The following is a 23,060-nucleotide window of genomic DNA, read 5'->3' as shown; positions in this document are numbered from 1 at the left end:
TTCCTTGAGAACATGCACCCTGAGATGTGCTGTGTTAACTTAAATGGACTATATGGGCCCACAGAGTCAAAGATGTTAATATGACTCTGTCACTATACAACATTAAATAGTGGCAAAGTTCAGGGTTTGATATACAGAGATTTCAGCTTGATTAGTACCTTGGCAAATACACTATTAAACGTTCTTTGTATCTTTTATTAAAGATGCAGAAAAAGGAAAAAGAGAGCATTTGAAATAAAAGGTATTAAGTAAGGCTTTAATTTTAACAACATTCCTTTTCTTCTTTAGCTGGCGAGAGCCTTTAGTGAAAAACCTCTCTGTTTGACAGTCCCTTAGATGACATTAAAGATGGTAACTGTCCTTTTTTGGGGGAAAGAGAAGGTAGTTGAACTGGGCTGGAGTAGCTCCTGTTGAAGTCCAGTCCTGTTTTCTAGTGAACAAAACAAGACAAACGTACATAAGAGGGGAGAGAAAAGAAACAGCCACGATTGAAAATGCAGCTTCTGTCTTTGGTGTTGACTTTCACTTGCATCCTTGCTGCTGGAAAAACTCAGGCATGGCAGTTGGTCTTATTCGCCACTCTGAAGACCTGGCAAACTCATACCGGAATTGGGCTGTTTAGGGCACTGCTTTTAGTTGACTCTTTGGTGACAGGCTTACAGCAGTGTTGCAAAATATACACTTTTGGCTAGCTAAGCCAGACTCTTACTCAACAAAAGGAGAGAAGTTGGAAAGAGAAGAAATAAGATGGGGAAGGAAAAGGACACCCACTGTCTCACATCCAAGATGTTATTCGGGATTGAGCCGGTGGAAGTGGTGGTGTCTGGGTTCCACCGTCTGGCCTGATCTGGTGAGGACATCCTTCAGGATCCAGATGACAAAGGCCAAACAGTGTCACAGCACATCCTGGGGTCCCAAGAGATGGTGGGAGTGGCAGCCATGATGGCAAAGCTCATTCCATCCTGTTCTGTTGACTTTCAGCCAGCCACCGTTTGCGACTGTCAATTTTACCTCCCAAGTCTCTCTCTTTTGAGGACCCCAAAAAGGGAATGATGGGCAAACTAGCTTGTCATCTCGTTATTTTGTCCAACAGTTAGTTAGGCCTAGTTTTCGACATGCCAATTGTGGTTCATTAATTCCCAGTCCTGTGCTTCTCTTGTTTAGCAGGTGTGATCTTAGTACAGTGCTTGTTTTATATTAATGAGCCTTTTTGTTTGGACTAATTCAGTCTTAGTGTTTCCTTTTGCACCTTTTCCCACCAACGTTTGTTACAGATTTTTGGAATATTTTGTAAAATTTTATCTGCTTTCCCACAGTTGAGCTCACAGTTAGGGTAAATTTGTAGGCTCCGTTATTACAACAGTTGAGAGGGAGACATCACATGAAATACAACAGGTCTGAATGAGAGATAGGAGATAAGATGAGAGAATAATCATAAAAGCCAATGTATGACATTTTTAAGAAATAGGGAGGGTTAATGTCAAAAGGCACTGATGTCAAGAGAGAGAGGGTGGAGCAAAGGTCCTGGGATTTAACCATGGGATCAGCAGTGGGCCTGTCTTATGCCTATAACTTAGATTGACCTACCTTTGTAGCTCAGGCTGCGAAGAATGCACCCTGTGTAATATATTCTGGTCGATGTAACCCCCTAGGTGGATGGAAGAATTCTTCTGTTGACCTAGCTACTGCCTCTCAGAGAGGTGGACTACCTATGATGACTGAAAACCCCCTACCACCAACGTAGGAAGTGTCTGCGCTATAGTAGTGCAGCTGTAGCACTGTAGCTATGCCTGTGTAGCATAGCCCTATCCTAAGTCAGTAGTTTCAGTGGAGTGGTGAGGGGTGGAGCTGGAGCTGGAGTCAAAGGGGTCAATGATGGGGTTGGAGGAGCAGGAACTCAATGTGGAAGTGGTAAATGGCACACTCAGTCTGGAAGTGAAGTGAAAATGGATGTTAGTGGAAGAGGCAGGTCACAGTGAAGTCAGTGTTTAAGATGGGAAAATGAGAGCATGTTTATGGGGAAACAAATCTCTGGAGAAAGTAGCAGGAGACAATGAACATGGTGGCAAGGAAGATCAGGAGGCAAGCTGGCATGGAGCATGTGGAGGAATTGGAGGAGGAGAGCAGATGAAAAGTCTCAGTATTGATGATGGGAGGAGAGAGGTCTTACAGATCTTGCCGATCTTTCCTTTGGGGGATGGGAAAGAAACCTTATATGGAAAGGGCGGAGATAGCAGGAGTGGGGGATGTTTAAGGAGGGAGTCAAAGGCAAAAAATAGGTGGCTGAGGTTGTGAATATGGGATTCAGTGAAGCTGAATATATAGAACTGCCTGGCTAGGAGGATAGCAGAACTGAAGGAGAAAGTGAATTTATAATAGATAGGACTGTGACAGATATTGCAGCCACATGCACTGTCTCTAGGGGAATGTATTGTATTAAATTTATGTATCACTGTGGGCCAGGTATTGTATGTATGATTGTGCTCTACTATGTGAGGGTGTTTACCACAACACCTTTAGGAACAAAAACAGTGGGGGCTATTAAGGTGAATCGTGTAAATATCTCTAGAGAGAGACCACTTCTTGGGGAGATTTGCATACACTGGTTCATACTGGGTTTTCAGAGACTGGAAAGATAAAGGGATTTTGGTTTAAGAAGGCTGCCCTTGTACTGACTCAGGGCCTACTTTCTGACTCAGCAAACAGACAAGAAATTCTGTCCAAAGGCTCCAACCTTTGCCAAAGGGTGGGAAAAACTTTTGTCTACCAGGGCCCCATAAGACTGATGGGTGATCTCTAGTAAGGTTTGAACGTGCCCATAGTAGCGTCTGTTGGTTTTTATGTCTTTTCTGTGACGCTTTTGCCTTGAGAATAAAGGTACTCGCTTAGCAAGAGTTCTGTGGTAACTTGTAACTGCTGGCAATACACTGTTTGTAGCTCTCGAAGAGACAGAAGACTGGCTTGCTGTGGAAATCGCACTGTAAGGCCTGTGCAGTCTTCACCCAACAGAGGTGATGGCTGGGCCCCAGAAACCTTAAATGAGTGCCCTCAAGGGACCAGGCAGGGGGAAATACAGGTGCAGTTACCTTGTAACCCTGTGACAGGGATTTCTGCTGTAAGTGTTAAGCTGTGCAAGAGCAAAAGTGGAGGAAGCATATTTTGGGATTGAGGAGGTGAGTGAGGACAGGAGGTTGCTAGGGTAAACCTTGTGAAGGCAGAGAGGGGCAAATGAACCAAGAGTGGTGAAGAGAGCCAAGGAATGATTCAGTAGAGGAAAGGGGAGTGGGGGGCTAAGAGGAAGAGTGGAGGAGAACTGGTGGATGTTGTTGGGCTGGAAGTTGCAGGAGGATTGGGTAGCGGGGGGGGAGGGGGGCAGTTTGAAAGCACTGAAGGAGACAAGATATTTGTCAGAGTGGGAATCCAGCTACAGAGAGATAGGAGGGAAGTGTTTTCAGATCAGATGAAATGAGTGACTACTTCACTGAGTGGGAGCATTGATATGGGTTGCAGGTGAAATGAGACTGACTGTGAGGAAACCTGCAGCTAGTGTCCCCTGAGGCACCAACATGGAAATTGCAGTTACTGAGTTGTAAGGAAAGGAGGAGGGAGAGCAAGAAATCTAACTCACTGAAAAAAGTAGATTATTGAAGGTGAGGATTGTAGATCACTGCTCAAAGTAGGCCTGAATGACATAGTGGCTAAAACATCCATGGCTGGCCTACACTGCATAAGTAGTATTGTGGCCTTAGGGTATTCTTGGAAATTTGCTAGTATTGGATGAGAGCTAGATTCCATAAAAGACAGGATTGACCCCCAGCTATATCTGGACACTACTTCTCACATTTTGTGCTCACTGTTGAAAGCTGAACATAAGAATGGCCATAGTGGGTCAGACCGGTGGTCCCCCTAGCTCTGTATCCTGTCTTTTGAGAGTGGCCAGTGCAAGATTCTTCAGAGGGAATGAACAAAACAGGATAATTTTTCAACTGATCCATTCCCTGTTACCAGTCCCAGCTTCTGTCAGTCAGAGGTTTAGGAACACCCAGAGCATGGGGTTGTGTCCCTCACCATCTTGGCTAATAGCCATTGATGGACCTATCCTCCCTGAACTTGTATAACTGGGTTCAAAAAAGAATTATATTTTTGGCCTTCACCGTGCGTCCTGGCAACAAGTTCCACAAGTTGACGGTGTACTGTATGAAGAAGTATGTATGTTTTAAATTTGCTGCCTATTAATTTCATTGGGTGACCTTTGGTTCCTGTGTTATGTGAAGAGGTAAATAACTCTTCCTTATTCACTTTCTCCACATCATTCATGATTTTATAGACCTCTATCATATCCCTTCTGAGTCATCTCTTTTCTAAGATGAATAGTTCCAGTCTTTTTAATCTCTCCTTGTATAAAAGCTTTCCATACCCATTATCTTTTTTTGTTGTTGTTGTTGCCTTTCGCTTTACTTTTTCCAATTCTAATATATCTTTTTTGAGATGGGGCAACCAGAACTGAATGCAGTATTCAAGGTGTGGACATACCATGGATTTATATAGTGGCATGATTTTTCTGTCTTATCTATCCATCCCTTCCCTAATGATTCCTAACATGGTTAGGTTATTTTCATTGCTGCTTGCACACTGATCTGATGTTTTCTGAGAACTACCCATGATCTCATTCCTGAGTGTTAACAGCTAATTTAGACTCCATCATTTTGTATGTATAGTTGGGATTATATTTTCCAAAGTGCACTTTGCACTTATTATAATTGAATTTCACCTGTCATTTTGTTGCCCAATCACCCAGTTTTGTGAGATCCCTTTGTAACTCTTTACTGTCTGCTTTGAACTTGTCTAGAATAATTTTGTATTGTCTACAAACTTTGCCACCTCAGTGTTTGCCTCTTTTTGCAGATCATTATGAATATGCTGAACAGCACTAGTCCCAATATATATTCTTGGTGGACCCTGTTATTTACCTCTTGCCATTGTGAAAACTGACCATTTATTCCTACCCTTTGTTTATGTCTTTTAATTTGTTACTGATCTATGACAGGACCTTACTTCTTATCCCATGTCTGCCTACTTTACTTAAGAGCCTTTGGTGAGGGAGCTTATGAAAGGCTTTCTGAAAGTCCAAGTACACTATGTCCACTGGGTCACCCTTGTCCACATGTTTGTTAACCCCCTCAAAGAATTCTATTAGATGATTGAGTCATGATTTTTCTTTACAAAAGCCACGTTGACTTTTCCCCAACACATCATGTTTGTCTGATAATTCTGTTCTTTACTATAGTTTCAACCAGTTTGCCTGGTACTGAAATGGGGCTTCCCAACCTGTAACTGCCAGGATCATGTCTGTTTTAAAAACCGGCATTACATTAGCTATCTGCCAGTCATCTGCTACAGCAGCTGATTTAGAGCCTCATTAGGAAGAGCTTTCAACCTTGCCTAAGAGGGAGCTAGGCTTAGCATACAAGCCCCCAAACTCTATGAACTTCAATCAAGCAGTCACAGGACAACAAACAAATTTATCCCAAGGATCATGTAGTCACTCCTCCTTTACCTAGAAAACTCCCTGGCAAAACTCCCATTTACTGCCCTTGTTCACTGAAACTCAGAATTCTTCTAAAACGTGGAAGAACTTTTTTAATAGTTTTAAAATATTCTTGCAATGTTAAAATCATATAGGTTAAATTTAGCCTCTTAATACAACTAACTCCCCATTTTTTCTACAATAGTCTACATGTTTAGTGAAGTTTCTCTTTTGTACTTTCAAATGGTTGCTATGAATAAATATTTCATTATCTTGTTTCTGAGATCCATGTTGTCCTATTGAGCATAAGACTGTGCTAGTGACCTCTTAACTACACATACAATTGAACACTCACAGAAAAACCTAGGACATGATCCAGAAAGAGGAGAAAACAAAGTTCTCTGTGTTCTTCTTCACCTTGTATGTCCCAGATGCTGGCTGCACAGAAGTCTGGCTCAGTTTAGAGAGAGGGTGTTTTGTTGGTGTGGGTTCCTCACAGGCATGCCAATCAGCAGCAAGAGACTTTTGTGTAGCTAAGGAACTCAGAGGTAAGGAAGCTTATGCAAAGGAAAATCCCATGCTTAGCAACTTGCTATTTTGGAACAGAAGGAGGGCCAGGTCCAATATAAAGCCTAGAGTTTCTGTGGTCAGAGGAAGAAGCTTGTCTGTTGCCCCAATGTGAGAGTTAGCCAGCCTATGGGCCAGGTAAAACTGGAGTTGTGTGGGGTACTTCTCTTACTGTTTCCCCTCCTTGATTACTAGAAATGACAAGGTCCACCACTTCTATTACCTTTCCTCTGTCTACCTCATTTTTGCTGCTTTTGGAGGGGGCTTGCCTACTGAGTTGCTTAGGATTTCCTCTCCCATTTCCTTGACTGAACTTAAGAGTAGAACTTGTCAGCCAGTGAGATTTCTCTGGGATCTGTGGCCCATTCTAAAGTTTTGTTCTATCTGAACGTCAATCAGCCAGTGAGGAACCCAACTCAGTGAGTCCCCCCTCCATTTACAGGACCGTGATTGCTATATATGGTAACTGGGCTTTCTGCCGTTATAATGAGGTAGTTTGAGGCAGCTGCTTAATGACTAAATGTACATCACAGGTTCACTATTAGGGAGAAGTATTTTCATAAATGAAGTTTTGTAGCCAGTGAGGCTGTGTGGAGCTGCTTTCTACTGCATGAAGGCCCTTAATTAGTAACAGTGAGTTTTATGCAGATTTTCTTTTCAGTTGGTTGTTGAAACGATGTGGTGCCTTGGTGTATAAAAGAACCAAAGAAGAGAAGCTAAGCTACTACACGATACCGCAAATATTTGTCCAGTTTCTATGGAGAGGTCTAAGGTAGATTCACAAAGTATACATCCATAGATCTGCATGCAAGTTAGACTTCCTTTTTTTAAAAGAATCAGGTGTTTATTTTCTTGTATTGTACTCCTGCTAAAGTTAGCAACAATGGAGCCTGTGCATTTACTGTTCCTGCTAAAAGAAAGCAAATTGGGAACGCATGTTTAGCAATTCCTGACTACTGCTGAAGTAGCAGATGAAATAATGTGGGATTTGAAAGTATTTATTGATAATGCTATGCGAAAAGTATTTTACTAAATGTATAAGTTATCTGTTTACAGAATCTCATTACTACTCCTGGGGAGAGTCCATGTCAAAAAATTCAAAATTCTGCACCAAAAAATTCACATTTTTGCAAAATTCTGCATATTTTATTTGTGAAAATAATGTAATATAATCACACTAGTTTCAATTGTTTTGGCAATTAATTTAATCTACAATACAGAAAAAAGTCACAATAACTATTCAACATTTGCTAAATACACATGGAAGTGAAGTTACAAACACTTGGTAATTAATACCCTGCATTCCAGTTATAATCCTGGATTTTCATTTAAATTACTTTACAGAATACCAAACCGCGCGCGTGCAAAAAAAAAGTAGAATGTCATTTTAAATTGCTCGGAGTTTCACACATGAAAGTCATACAATTTTGCTAATCATTGTCCTGGTCCTGGCTGGGTACTTCGGAAAGTGCATTGTTCTGATTGTCCTGACATTTTGACTGCTTGGTAAATCTTTTGTTTGCCCTCAGTCTTTATATATGGGTAAGTAAAATAAATCCCGAGCTGTAATTTAACCCCATTGTGTCACTTTGGCACAAGAAAAAAGTGAGAAATGCACATAGATCTTTCTAGCTGAGGATTACCTTGCTGTCATTTATAAGGCTCCTTTACATCACTCTAGCACTGCATGCATCTGATGAAGTGAGCTGTAGCTCACGAAAGCTTATGCTCAAATAAATTTCTTAGTCTGTAAGGTGCCACAGGTACTCCTTTTCTTTTTACTGTAAAGCTTGTTACATTTGGAAGTTCCTGATTAAATATTGGTGCAGGTGATTTCACCCTCATCGCCTACCATTGGAAAAAATCTGCAAAATGGCTCCTTGGAAGGAAAACTCTTAGAGTTCCACAACAGAATTCTTACCCTCCAAAATGTTGTGGGTAAAGGACGGTTATTTTCTCCCCCTCATGTAATTAACATGAGTTCCACCTCTCAGAACCTGTATCTCCGAAGGGATTTGTTGGAAGTCTTTGTACCAGTTCTGGAGTCCCTGTCTTTTCACCTGCCCTCACCAGCTCCCATAAAGTAGTGCTTCAGCTGAGCCTTGCTACTAAGGCAGCTTCTGCCAGTGGCTACCCCTGGGTGTGCCCTCACCACCAAAAGTAGTGATGTTCCAGATCATGGAGGTGGTAACAGGCAAAAATCTAGCTACCATTGCCAGGATTTGACCCATCTCCACAGACAGATCCCTGGACCTTGCAGAAGGCTTTCCATGGACTGTATTTCCTTCCCAAAGTTTCCACTTCATCTCAGATACTATTTGAGAACTCAGGTAGAGTTTTAGAATTTTATGTGTAAGAGAAGTATTGATTTATATCTTAAGTTCTCTGTACCATATTGTCAGTTGTCTTTAAGGCAATTTGTGTCTAAAGATATGTAAGCTTTGGAATTTTTAAAATGTTTGTGCTCTTGAAAGTGACAGATTGATGTCACTGGATTAGAATCAGTCCAGATTTCCTTACATTGCTCTGTTACTGTGTCTGATCTGCATACTCTCTGGTATTTATGTCTTATGCCTCCTCTGAGGGGAGACTGCCAGATTGTGTAGTGGTTTTGTAATGTACAAACATCCTCACTAGGCACAAGGATGAGATTTTAAACTTTTACCCTTGTGCTCCAAGGAGGATTTGAACTGAGGTGTTGCAGAGATTAAAGTAGAATCTAGTTATACACCACATGACTTAATCCCTGCAACATTTTTTTTTATTTATAAAATAAACACTTGATCGAGTGTTCTTGAAAGTCTATATTTTAATACAGAATAATTTTGTAATTAAGTTACAGTGTGAAAGTAATGCTGTCTGACTTCAAACATCTTGATTACTTGGCAAATTACACTGAAATCACGTAACTGACTTCTTGTCTGAAGACATTCTTCTTTAACCGCCTACTTAAACTTTAGCAGATTAAAAATTAAATGAAATCTTTATTTCCTGTCCATTCTGCTTTGTGTTTTAGATGTATGGCACAAGATATTTGGGGGATTGTGTGCTGAGCCTAGTGACCTGCTAGGCAAGGCTGAGAGCTTCTTAATGAGACTTTGATCCCTAAATCATGATGCACTTTGCATAATCTCTGTGAATCTAAGGGTGAAATGTTTGCTCAGGGGTGGAACGCTGAGGAAGAGTGCTTGGCTGCTTAGTTTGAGCAGCCAGATACTAGGGCTGTCAGAGGAGCCCAGAGGGCAGCAATTGAAATCAGGGAGGCTTTGGAGGAGCACTTTGACAATGAACAGCAGCAACATACATCTTTAGAGTAGCTTCCATGATGCATTCCATGTTTTTTTCCTAGGAGGCTATGTTGACATCTGGGGCCACATATCCCAGTAAGAAAATGATTAAAATGCCTGTTCATGTACTTGTGATTACAATGTGAATTTGTAGAAAACAAAATAAAGATCATTTAACATTATAAAACTTTGCCTTTATTGACCAAGAAATAGCACATTGACACTTACCAAAACACAGATGCTTGCCGGGAAAAGAGGGACTGGGAAAGGGCAGTCTAGCTATCATTGTGAAAGTTGTGCGAAGGGGTGGAGTGTTGGGGAAACTGAGGAGTCCCAGACAGTGGAAAAGAATGTGCGGGCGGAATGTGGGTGGGTGGGTGGGCGGGCGGGGGGGCTTGTAAAGAACTGTGCATGTGCTGCAGTGGAGGTTGAACCCGGACCTGCTCACTCTGCAACATTATTAAAGACTTGAGCATTTCTGTTTGCTCCTCCATTACTTTTATCATCCGCTCAGTTGCATCCCTAGCAAATGTTTGATTCTCTTTTCTGTCCTGCCTTTCGGCCTCCCAGCACTCCTTTCATTCCCTTTTCTCTGTACTGGAGCACTGCAGTACCTCCCAGAACGTGTTACCTTTGCTGCGTCTTGGCCTCTTTCTTATCTGGTGGAGACGGTCAGCAGGGGTGTATGGGGTGTTCCTGAAGGCCACATCTGGTGAAGCACAGGACAATTCACAGAAGCGGGGTTATTAAATTCAAGCACAGTGTTGAAACATTTCACTTATATGCACCTTTTGCAACATACCAATCACTTTCTCGTGACCCTTGCCAGGCACACATCTCTTCCAGCACCCAAAATATTGTGAGTTTTGCGGGAGGGTCGGGGAGAGTGCTGCACCTGAACAGAAGAAAATACAGTCTTTGCAGGGGTTGCGGTGCCGCTTTACAGGGAAATAACACTCAAATTATCCCACACTTTTCCACAGGCAGGGATCATTCTAGCAGACATCTCATTGCTGAGGGTAAGCAGGGAAACCAGGGTACATCTACCGCACACTTGCGGCTTCCGCCCTGTTCTTTATGCAGCTCACCTATGTGCCGCTTTGGTCCCTGCACAAGTGATTGCTGAATGGCATGGGACAGTGTCCTACAATGGGGGAAGGAACAAAGCTGCACTGCTGTGCAATCTGCGCCAGAGAAGTACCAAGTACCTCCAGGAAACTTTGCTGGAGATCTCTCTGAAGGATTCCCATCATATCTCAGCGTGCATCAACACCTTGTTCCACAGTACTACACTGGGAAATGTCCAGCTCACAGAAACACAGCCAGCCTCCCACGTTTCTATGCCTTGAACCCACCTCCGCACTACACACGCCACAGCCACTTGCCAGGCGTCTCAACTGCTTCTTGCTTGCCAGAGAGCAACTGCTGGGACTGGCTAGGCACCTCAGGAGTGGAGAAAAGTTCCTGGCTGCCTGCCCCACCGGTTGACTCCGCTGGGAGTGCCACATCCAAGTCTAGCTCCATCTCTTCATCAATAACTTCATCCTCCCGGTTAGGTACTCCTTCTGCCTCCTCCATTCTCTCCGAAGTATCCACGGGGCTCTTGGAGTTGGGATCACCATTGAGGATACCGTCCAGCTCCTTATAGAAATGGCAGGTTTTAGGTGCAGCACTGGAGTGACGGTTTGCCTCCCTTGCCTTATGGTACACCTGCCTCAGCTTCTTTATCTTCGATCTGCACTGCAACGTGCCCCAATCATAGTCCTTTTCAGACAAGCCTTAAGATATCCCAGTTCCTATGGGTCAAGTGCAGCTGGGACTGCACAGACTCCTTTCCCCATATACTGATCAGATCCAACAGCTTTGCTGTGGTCCAGGCAGGAGAGCGTTTGATGCAATAGCCCGCCACGGTCATCTGGAAAGACACGATAAGACCTCCCTGTGCCGAACCAGCAAGCAGGAAATGGAATTTAAAATTCCCGGGGCTTGCAAGGGGGAGGGGCGGATTGTTGTTTACCTGGATTCAGGGCAGCAGAGTTCAAACTGCTGACCAGAGTGGTCAGGATGGGCATTGTGGGACACTTCCTGGAGGCCAAATAAAGCAATTAAAGCATGTGTTGTGTCTACATTGGCTCTTTGTCGATAATAAAGGGAAGGGAACAGGAAAAAGTATCTCGTAGGGGTGGAAGTATTTTGTCACCAAAACCGGGCATTTTTCCTGACAAGTCGCATTGCTGTGTGTACGCATTCACTATTTTGTCGCCAATGTGAACAGACTTGATTGGAATGAGAAATTTTGGTTTAATGTCTTCAATACATATTACACCTTTATGGAGTTTAACAGTCTAGACCAGGGGCGGGCAAACTTTTTGGCCTGAGGGCCACATCGGGTTTCCAGAATTGTATAGAGGGCTGATTAGGGCAGGCTGTGTCTCCTCAAACAGCCAGGCGTGGCCTGGCCTCTGCCTCCTATCCAACTCCCCCGCTTCTCGCCCCCTGACAGCTCCCCGGGACTCCTACCCCATCCACCACTCCCTGTCCCCTGACCACCCCTGGACCCCCCACCCCTCACTGCCCCCCGGGATCCCTGCCCCATCCAACCCTCCTGTTCTCTGCCCTCTGACTGCCGTGACCCCTATCCACACCTTTGCCCCCTGAGCATCCCCTGCCCTCTATCCAACCCTCCCTGCCCCCAAAGGGGGGCAGCAGGGGAGGGGCCAGGGGCTAGCCTCCCGGGCCAGGAGCTATGGGGCCGGGCAGGAGAGTCCTGCGGGCTGGATGTGGCCCGCGGGCCATAGTTTGCCCACCTTTGGTCTAGACAAACCTTGAATCAGCTCAGATATCCATTTTCCCCCCCTTTGCTGATCATGTGTAACTTTTATTGTTATTCTGAGAAACAGTTTCCAGAATGTCTTTCTCCCTTCCCCAGTAATGAATACAAGTTAAATTGACAGATGATTACATTTGTTTGCCTACCTCTTTTTTCAGAAGATCAACTGGTGTAATGATATATTAGATTTTATTTAGATATGGCATACTGAGTGAAAAGTACCTGAGGATTTGATTTTTAAAAATGACTATTGATGTATCAAACATTGTAGGCCTTATTGTCTTCTATATGGGCAGAAGGGTGAAGAACCATGAAGATCTTGGCAGGAAGAGCATTGTACGGGGCACTTCTGTGAAAGCCTTATCACATCCATGGTATTGGATGTAGAGGGAAATCACAGACAGTGGCTTCCTTCCTGGAATTTTAGAAGCAAATACTCAGTCCCTGTCCACATTTTGGATACCCCTTGAAGGGTGGCCCCAGAGGAAAGGAATTGTAGGGGATTTCCTGTCTTCGCTTGGCATCACTGTGTGCTTCCAGGTGGCCAGCCACCGGCTGATCTGTGTAAAATGGTGATGGTGTAGTAGGAGTGAATGTGGCATGCCGCTTTCCTCCAGTGTTTTTGGCCAGGTGGATCAGTGCTATATATGGTCCCTTGTTTGTGGATGACACATCTACTTCTCTTCTGACATTTTCCCAGGTTGAGATCTGCTGCAGATTTCACATCTGTGTCACTGGTTTTCCGCTACTGGACCCGCTAGTGCAGCAGAAATATATATTTTTGCTGCCTTTGGATCTTTTGTGGTCATGCAGGGATCTTAAGGATGGGTGCAAATTGTTTTTCACTGTTAAGTGTTTGATAATAGTATATTTATAATGGGTGATCGGGAAAAAGCTTTGTGTTGTACAGATTTGTGGCAGTCAAAAATTCGTTACTTTTTTGCTTAAAATTTTGCAGATCCTTACCACTGGTTTTGTTAAAATACTGTTAATTCTTAGAGTAATCTTGCCAGCTTCCATGCTGCGGAAATTACCGAGAATTGTTTTTATAACTGACTCTGGTTCTAGCAGTTTAGTGGGAATATGTATGTCTCTTAATCTCTAACTGGCAGAAATGCAAGTGCAGTTTGTGGTGGTGGTTTTTAAATCTAATTTTCTATTTCAAAAATAGGAGATTCAGGTGTCTGGGGCTTGAAAAAAAACTTTGCTTTGCTGGAGCTTTTGGAACGACTGCAGAATGGCCCTGCTGGCCAATGTGGGACAACAGAAGAAGCTATTGGCCAGTCTGGAGAGGTATTGATTCAAGAATACTTACCTTTGTTTAAAACTGTGAAGAGGAGATAGATAGTTAGTTTGTTTTGAGCTTAACAAAAATTAAAACCAAACACTTACCAATTAAAAGTTCCTATGGTTGCAGAATGTATGTATTGTGTATATATACAAATCCTAGATCTCAGCCAGCTAATACACGAATTGCTGTTTAATTATTTGCATTTTTTCAGAATAAAGAAGTACTAAAAACTTGAATAATTCATTTGTGCAGTGATTATGGTCCAATACATATAGATTCAAGTAGAGGCAAAACCAAAATTACCACTTAATTTGCACACTTACGTGCATTGAAAAAAGTCATTAAACTCTTCTGGAGACTGCTCCTCTTTATAAATGTCTTTTAGCTGCAGTATTACAAAAAAAAGAAAAGCTGCAGCACTTCCTAAAAATCTGAAAATGACTTTCTTTCCCAAATTTCATCCTTTTACATTAATTTGGTAACTACATTAATTAGCTGTTTTGAGTGTTTCCAGATGGCTGCTTATACACTGATGTTATTGCAGTGAGATCATGACTGAGCCAGTACAATATAATCCATCCTAGAAACAATGTATTGTCTTAAAGAGGTGCTCACCCATTGATATCCTGTTTTTGTTTTTTAAAAGAGACATTGGAGAAAAGTCTGGGATCTGACTTTTCATTGTTTTTGAGCATCTTCAGTACCTATTGAATTCAGTTTGAGTTGTGGATACTCAGGACCTCTGAAAATCAGTCTCCTGTGGTTCACTCAAATGGTGAATTTTTTTAATATATTTATTTATTTGTAAAGAAGGGCTTGGTGAGAGAGTGCAGAATTTAAAATCACCCATTTGGAATAAGGTGAACGTTTCTTAGCAATTAATGATTTTAAGGGGAGTGAAATTTTTAGGCTTGGACAAGTTGAAAGTATCTAATCTAATTTATTTTCAATTATTGAAATCCAATATTAACGCATTAAGGCTTTTTTGTTAAAGAGCATCATTCGTTGTGATGAAGATGAAGCTCATGTTGCATCTGTATACTGCACTGTTTGTGCCACTCACTTGTGTGCCGAGTGTTCACAGCTTACCCATTCTACGAAGACATTAGCAAAACATAGGCGTGTACCTCTTGCTGAAAAACCTCATGAGAAGACCCTGTGTTGCCAGCACCAGGTGCATGCCATTGAATTTGTTTGTTTAGAAGAAGATTGTCAGACCAGTCCCCTAATGTGTTGTGTCTGCAAAGAATATGGAAAGCATCAAGGTCATAAGGTACTGTTGTTTTTCTATTACACTCGTGCTGTTGGATCGTTTAAGAAAATAATACTTCTTTCCATTGTTAAGCACACAAACTCCCTCCCTCTCTTTCATGCCTGATCTTTAAGCCTTTATCAAGAACGTCCCTGCCTTTTTGTTCCTTTCCTTCACTTCAGGCAACTGCTGTGGTAACAGCGCAATAACAAACAAACAAAAAATCATTGTGATCTGTAAAACCACAGTGCTGTTCTTCATCTATTTATAAGGCAGAAAGACTCATTATCTATGCAAGCCACCAGTTTTGATAGTTGTCAGCTGTTCATGATGTAGGGGTTGCAGTGTCACCCAGACAATAGATGGTGGTCCAAACAGTTTTTCCCTTTTTCTCTTTACATTTTATTAAAGATGGGGGGGAAAGACAAATGTGCACATGTAGTTATTTGTGTGATTGCTATATCCCTGTTTCAGTCGCATAACAAAATGAATAATACCTGATTTTTTTTTTTTTAATTTATCAAAGATTAAGTTTAGTCCAAATTTTTCCTCTTTTTTCCTTCCCTAATTCTTTTGCATAGTATGGGGGGGAAATCTTATTTTAGCTCGGCTGATGGTGACTGGAAGGGAAACTTAGAGCTGACATTTGGTATGTGTTGCTTTTGATCGTAGCATTCTGTTTTGGAACCAGAAGCAAACCAGATCCGTGCATCCATTTTAGACATGGCACACTGTATAAGAACCTTCACAGAAGAAATCTCAGACTATTCCAGAAAACTAGTTGGAATTGTTCAACAAATTGAAGGAGGAGAACAAATAGTGGAAGATGGAGTTGGAATGGCCCACACAGAACATGTAAGAAATTGTTTTTCTCAAACACAACATAATTTTTTCTGTAGTAAACAAAATCTTTTAAGAGTGTTGTATGAGAATTATACATAAGAGCTCACTCAGAGTCCAGTTCTGCAAGTTACTGAGTAGCCTCAGTTCTGCAAAGTCAGTAGAAATTGAATGTGCTCACACCTGGAAAGACTGAGTCCCAAGAGAGATGCCAGGAGAACTTCTATCACGTTGATTGTCTCCTTGATTTTACTGAAATTAGAGTGGCTTTGGGGAGAGCTATATACACCTCTACCCCGATATAAGCCTCAGGAGCCAAAAAATCTTACCACGTTATAGGTGAAACCGCGTTATATCAAACTTGCTTTGGCCCCCTGCTTCCTGTTCCCTGACTGCCCCCTTCAGAGACGCTACCCAAACCCCCTGCTCCCTGTCCCCTGACTGCCCCTACCCCATCCACACCCCTGACCCCTGACAGGCACTCGCTGACAGCGGCGGGAAGCAGAGCAACGTGGCCCTAGCTGCAGCGCACCACTTCCCACTGCCGGTGAGCGTGGGGAGGTTGGGGAAAGGACTCGCCTGCGGCGGGAAGCAGAGCGACGCAGCCCCGGCCCCAGCCATGTCACTTGGGTGGGGTGGGCGGGGAGTTGGGGAAAGGTCCCGCACTCACCAGCAGCGGGAAGTGGAGCGCTGTGGCTGGGAGCTGGCGGGCTGGGGCTGGGCTGCTCTGCTTCTGCCTCTGCTGGTGAGTGTGTGTGGGGGTGGGGGATCCCTTCCCCTGAGCGACAGGGCTGGGGCCAGGGCGAGGGAAGCAGAGCAGGCTGCTTCCAGCCCCCCATTAATCACCCGGGCCACTCTGGGCCTGCGGGGCCCCCAAAAGTGTCCCCTCACAACTCCTGCCTCTCAGACCCTGGGGGGAGAGGCCCTGCTCCTGACTGCCCCTTGACCACCCCCTGAGACCCTCTGCCCCTTATCCAACCCCTCGGCTCCGGCCCGACACCCTTAACACGCTGCTCAGAGCAGCGCGTCGGAGCCAAACACGCTGACGCACTGATCCGCCACAGCGCGCAGCTCCACCCCGCCAGAGCGCTGCTTTACCACGTTATATCTGAATTCGTGTTATATTGGGTCGTGTTATATCGGGGTAGAGGTGTACTTATACTGCATTGAGGTACTATGGAAAGTAGTTTGTCCATGTGTCCTCATATGCTGTTGTATTTTTTTCAAGTTATTTCTCCCTGTTAGTATTTTTTTCATACACTGTATACATGTAATAAGTAATTGTTTATTGGAATAACCTATGCAAAGGCCTTAGTGCTGGGAGCAGATATACAGCCCTCACCAAAACTGTGCCTGTTGAGATCTGAATCTGCCGGTCACTCATTTTGAAGTTAGGAGTTGGAATGTAACACAGCACTAAGTATTATGCTATTTGAATAAAATGATTTTGATTGTTAATTTTCTATCTTTGATTTTATGACTTTACACTGTAGGTCCCAGGTACTGCAGAAAATGCCCGTTCATGCGTCCGAGCCTATTTTTCTGATCTTCATGAAACCCTTTGTCGCCAGGAAGAAATGGCACTTAGTGTGGTTGACGCACATGTGCGGGAGAAATTGATTTGGCTTAGACAACAACAAGAAGACATGACTATTCTGTTGTCACAGGTTTCAACTGCTTGTCTTCACTGTGAAAAGACTTTGCAGCAGGTAGGTGATTAAGTGAGCTGTAACATGGAGCAAGTGCATAGTTGGATCTGTAAATGAAGCTTAGGTTATAAACTGCTAAATTGGACAATGCTGTGCTTTTAAATTTTCTTTATCATGTTAGAAACACGCTATTATAAAGTGAGATTGAAAACATTATAGTATTTATTTGTGGTGTGAATATGGAGACACAGGTGTATAGCTCAGGCTAAAAATATAGGTTTTACAGGGGAAAGGTTTTACAATTGCTGTTACTAATGAATATTTTATTGGAAATAAAGTCGGGTAGAAAAATGTTTGCTTGGAATTAAGTGGTTCTTTGGAATTTTGCAACCCAAACATCGTAGCATTGTGCAGTATGAGAAGTAAGTTACTATACTAAAGGTAAAACTGACCAGTCTGTTTTCATTGTCCAAGATGAGTAAAGAGCAAAAAGTAAATTAAAAAAACATATTTCGTAAAAAGTCAACTTTATTTTTAAAATTTTTTCAGTTTTATCTACTTAATATGCTGTTATTGTAAGACAGCTTTTTATTTTTTTAACATGATTTTAAATTGCTTTTGTCTCTTTTTAAGTCATTGGGAACTAACTCTGGTCAAATTTCACCTTAAATACTGACATTCTACTTACCTAAATTTCCCAGTTTTAACACCTGGGTACAGTTTTTCACAGTTATGTAGTGTTGCTGTATGCTATTTAACCAGTTGTCATATTCCAAGCCTGAGGAAGCTACATTTCTGTGAATGGTATAGATATTGTTCTTTCACATCACTGGGGGAATGAGGGGTGAGAGAGATGTGTTTTCTCTTTGTTTTTTTTTGTTTGTTTGTTTTCCAAAGCTCTTTGAGCTCTATTAGGATTAGATTTGCAGTATAAAAGTGGAAAATGTATCATTTCTTAAATGCATTTTTTGTAAATGTAAACTTTGTTCTATGAGATTATTCAAAATAAAAAAGAAAACCGTTTTATTGCCATACATAATTATCTGCCCCTTTTTTTTTCCATTAAATGATTTACTAGTAGAAAGAGTGCTTCTGCCTTTTGTCTGTTTTAGGATGACTGCAGAGTAGTGTTGGCTAAACAGGAGATTACAAGGCTACTAGAAACATTACAAAAACAGCAGCAGCAATTTACAGAACTTGCAGATCATATACAGCTGGATGCTAGCATTCCTGTCACTTTTACAAAGGTATAGTCTTCAAAACCCTTTTCATATGTCTTCAAGATTCTAGTGAAAATAGAACTATCTGCTTTCTGAAATTAAAAATGTGTATTAAAGGAAAACTGCAGTGATTTATCACCAGACTTTTCATAGATGCTGCAAATGCATTTGTTGTGTAAAAATATATCTTTTTAAAAATTTTTTGGGTGCGACTGACTCTGATTCCAGAATACGGAGGCTGCTATCTTGCACTATGACACAAGATACTTACTCTCTGTTGAACCAGATGGGGGGGAAAAAGCAGTCAGTTTGAGTGGTGTTTCTTTGTCAATTTGCATTTAGAGTATGTTTGCTACATAGATATCTCTGTTTTTTTACCTGAACTGTTATATTTTTCATTATTTTTAAATTTTATTTTAATGATCAAGATAGCTGTCAGGAGTTCTAAAAAACCAAAAGATACTCTCCGGAAAGCAGCCTTCCCCCCCATTTGCTCTCTCCCCCCCTACCTCTCCCCCCCGCCTCCTAAAATTGGGAGTGGTTTTGGACAAACACCAAGCCTGGTGGATGCTGGTTATTTGATTTCTTATTTGCCTATTAAAAATACAAAAAAAAAAATTCCATTACATATTTCCATTTACAGCATTCAAACTGGTGTATTTCTTCCATTGATTCTCATCGTGAATTTGTTCCTCTCATAACTTAGCATTTGGTACCAAATTGGCAGCCTTCATATTCTGAGTAGGTTTTACTGCTTAGTTTCAATGTGTATCTCAAAATAATATGAAGTTGTTTCTGAAAGAAGGTTGAGATGTTTGTGAAATTTTGGTAATACACTGGAGTTTCCTCTAAATGATTTATTTCCTAATCCTATAATTAAAGAATTTTTAAATGGGCTTTGAATCACAGTTGAACAAAAAGACAAGAAGTTTGAGAAAAGTGAAGGATGATGTTTTGTTTGTGTTGTATATTAGGCTGCATCCATATCTCTTCATTGCTAATGGGGGAAGGAGACACTGTTATTTTGGGTGACTTGCTGCTGTTTTCATTATGAAGCAGCAAGAACAATGCCAATGAAGTGCTTTCCTGAAGGGGCTTCAGTCTGGAGACTGTCTCAGTTGTACTGTATGTTATTACTAGGGTTACTATCAAAATCTGTATGGTAGAACCTGAGAGTTATAAACACCTTGGGAAAAGAGGTTGTTCATAACTCTGAAATGTTCGTAACTCTGAACAAATCGTTATGGTTGTTCTTTCCAAAGTTTACAACTGAATATTGACTTAATATAGCTTTGAAATTTTACTATGCAGAAGAAAAATGCTGCTTTTAACCACCTTAATTTAAATGAAACAAGCACAGAAAGTTTCCTTAACTTGTCTAATCTTTTTTAACCTTTCCCTTTTATTTTTTAGTAGTTTACATTTAACACAGTACTGTACTGTATTTTTCTTTTCTTTTCTTTTCTTTTCTTTTCTTTTCTTTTCTTGGTCTCTGCTGCTGCCTGATTGCATACTTCTGGTTACAAATGAGGGTGTGGTTGACCAGTCAGTTCGTAACTCTGTACTTCAGTATTGCTTTTAATTTACTATTAGTAGATACCTCATGACTTGGAATCTTTACTACTTTGTGCAAGATATTCATGTGAACTTGCATGAAAGAGTCAAGAAGACAATAGTGTGTATTTTCAGGAATATTCCTAGTATTTCTGCACCAAGGTCAGGGATTCAGAAGTGGATTCTATAGCACAGCTTTTCTCACTGATTACTAATGAGCAAGGTTTAAGATTTTTGTCACGGTTATTTTTAGTAAAAGTCATGGACAGGTCGTGGGCAATAAACAAAAATTAATGGGAGCCCTGACCTGTCTGTGACTTTACTCAAAATAATGGAGGAGAGAGGGCTGGAGGGGGAGGGGAAGGAAGGAAGGAATGACACCTGGATCCCCATGGTGGGGACTGACAGCCTTAGTCAGGCCCAGGCCCTGCGGCAGGGGCACACAGCAGTGGCTCCGGCTCTGGCCTTAGGTGAAGCCACGGAGGGCAGGCCCACAGCTCTGGCCACAGCAGTGGGGGATGGAGAGGGATGCATAGCCCCAGCTCCACCCCTGCCTCTGACAGCTGAAGCCAAAGTCACAGAGATCCAGTAAAGTCAGAGAATCTGTGACCTCTGTGACTAAATCTTATCCTTACTGATGAGTTAATGCCCCTCACCTGTAGAATTTGGAAGCTTTTAGTGTAGTTGTCGGAAGCTCCAGGACAAAACCTAGCCGCTCAGCTCAGGCCACCAGGTTTTTCTGCCTCTGGTGGTGGAACAGATTGGCAGGTCAGTTTCTCCTGACCATTTTGTTATATAATTTTCAATTTTTCATTGGCAGTGAGTTAAAATATATCCCCCCCTTCCCTCCCCCCCGCAGAGCAGGTATTTGGCAGCATGGTGGTTTCAGCCACCCAGATCTGCTGCTGCAGTGCCTCCTCTCTGAGACTCCTCTGTCCCCACTCAGGTGTGGCAGAGCTGTCTCACAAATACCAGGTACATTAAAGTGGTGTTCCCATTGTGAGGCAGCATTTACACACTTTAGAGGGTGAATTATGCTCTGCCTGTCCCCAGCCAGCCAACCCTCTTGCTGCCATGGCATGGTGCTCAGAGTAAGACCCGCATGTTGGGTCCAGCCCTGCCATGAGGAACCATAATTCCAACACAGAATAGTCTGATCAGGAGCTTCTGAGCACTTGGGGAGATACCACCATAAGGACACCAGCCAGCCAGCTCAGGAGGGTATGTCTCTCAACAGACCTGGGCTGGAGGGGGGAGCCACAGAAAGAATCCAAACTCTTTGAGGTCATGGAATGGCATACTTGATACAGCACAGAATGCAGTGTCGTTCTCCAGTCATATCTGAGTGTCCCTTAGATTATTGCTGAAAACCAACCCAGTTTTTTTTAAGTGGCAACCCAGTTTTTAATCTAGACCTTGCATACTCACTATGGAAGCAATCTTTGCAGGATGGGGAAGCACATTTGGAGGACAAAATCTGAGTATACATCCTTTTAGTTTACTTTGACACCCCATCAGTGTTGTATCTAAAGTTAAACAAAACAAACAAATAAAAAGCACCCCACAAACATGGTTGTATGGGATAGGACCAGAGGCCCATCTAGTCCAATACGCTGTCTGAGAGCAACCAATACCATTTGCTTCAGAAGAGGGTACAAGTAAGTACTGTGACAGGGTCGGGCCAGATGGCTATAGGATAGTAATAGAAGGCAGATATATTAGCCCCAGGCTAAGTAGGTCCCTTTTCCCTGGGTAAGGTAACAGGAAAGGTTCCAGAACAATCAGGAACCTTCTGGAGACAATTAAGACAGGCTGATTAGAACACCTGCAGCCAATCAATTAAGGCAGGCTAATCAGGGCATCTGGGTTTTAAAAAGGAGCTCACTTCAGTTTGTGGTGTGCATGTGAGGAGCTGGGAGCAAGAGGCACTAGGAGCTGAGAGTGAGAACGCAGACTGTTGGAGGACTGAGGAGTACAAGCATTATCAGACACCAGGAGGAAGGTCCTATGGTGAGGATAAAGAAGGCGTTGGGAGGAGGCCATGGGGAAGTAGCCCAGGGAATTGTAGCTGTCGCACAGCTGTTCCAGGAGGCACTCTAGACAGCTGCATTCCACAGGGCCCTGGGCTGGAACCTGGAGTAGAGGGCGGGCCCGGATTCCCCCCAAATCCTCCCAACTCCTGGTCAGACACAGGAGGAGTCGACCTGGACTGTGGGTTCAGAAAAATGGCCAAGCTGAGGGCTGCCGTGAAGCTCCAAGGCGAGCAAATCTGCCAATAAGCACAAGAGCCACCAAGGTAGAGCAGGAACTTTGTCACAGTACATAGGAGGCAATTATGCTGCTCAGAATGGAAGTATCCTGCTACCTTCTCTTCGAGGTTGGTCTGTGACTAAGACAAGAGTCTTTTTATCTCATCCAAAAGTAAGAGCAACCAGATGTCAGAGCTTCCCCATGGCAATGGAAAAATGCCCTGGGCAGAGAAGAATCGGTTACCTTTCAAGACAGTAAAGGTAAAGGGCTCAGAAAAGAGGGAGAGGAAAAGTTGAAGTCCTCCTAGTTTTCCACTGACCTCGAAGCAAAAATGGACTTGCTAGATAGCCAAGGAACTCACACTGCACCTTCAGAAAAGACCAGATATATTTGAAGCAAGAATTTTTTTAATCCAGACCAGTTATATTTTGGTGTATAGGCGGAACTCAACCAGGAAACTTCATTCCTTGATATCAAATTTATGTTTGTGGTGTCAGTGGAAACAGACACTTTAGGGAAGGAACTGCCTCTTTGTACAGAGCTCAGCACAGGGGAGCCCTGCCCTCTAGATGCTACCATAATACAAATATAATAATAATTACGAAGTAATGATGGATATTAGCTACATTAGCATTTCTATATTGGATTCCTGTACAACCAAGCACCATAGAAATGAGAGCTCAGGGACTCATGGCGTTCTGCAGGGAGCCACAGCCAAGATGAAACTTCTGATGTCATCAGAATTAATCAGAATGAGAGATTATATTAGTCTGTGGCTGGCCTTCCTACTTGC

The 23,060-nt window shown here is 42.6% G+C and overlaps 1 protein-coding gene across 1 annotated transcript in view; it reads left to right on the top strand.

Annotated features, from left to right (window-relative positions):
* The window catches only part of TRIM23 (tripartite motif containing 23), a 28,795-nt gene that overhangs the window by 2,082 nt on the left and 3,653 nt on the right, over positions 1-23,060 (top strand). The window contains exons 3-7 of the mRNA XM_048851898.2: positions 13,383-13,504; positions 14,497-14,775; positions 15,427-15,609; positions 17,088-17,303; positions 18,356-18,490. Of these exons, the coding sequence (XP_048707855.1) occupies positions 13,383-13,504; positions 14,497-14,775; positions 15,427-15,609; positions 17,088-17,303; positions 18,356-18,490 (935 nt within the window). The remainder of the gene's footprint in view (positions 1-13,382; positions 13,505-14,496; positions 14,776-15,426; positions 15,610-17,087; positions 17,304-18,355; positions 18,491-23,060) is intronic.

The sequence above is a fragment of the Caretta caretta genome, chromosome 5, assembly GCF_965140235.1.
Source record: "Caretta caretta isolate rCarCar2 chromosome 5, rCarCar1.hap1, whole genome shotgun sequence".
NCBI classification, from domain to species: domain Eukaryota; kingdom Metazoa; phylum Chordata; order Testudines; family Cheloniidae; genus Caretta; species Caretta caretta.
The sequence above is the reverse complement of the archived record's forward strand: the minus strand, read 5'-3'. Positions and strand labels throughout refer to the sequence as shown.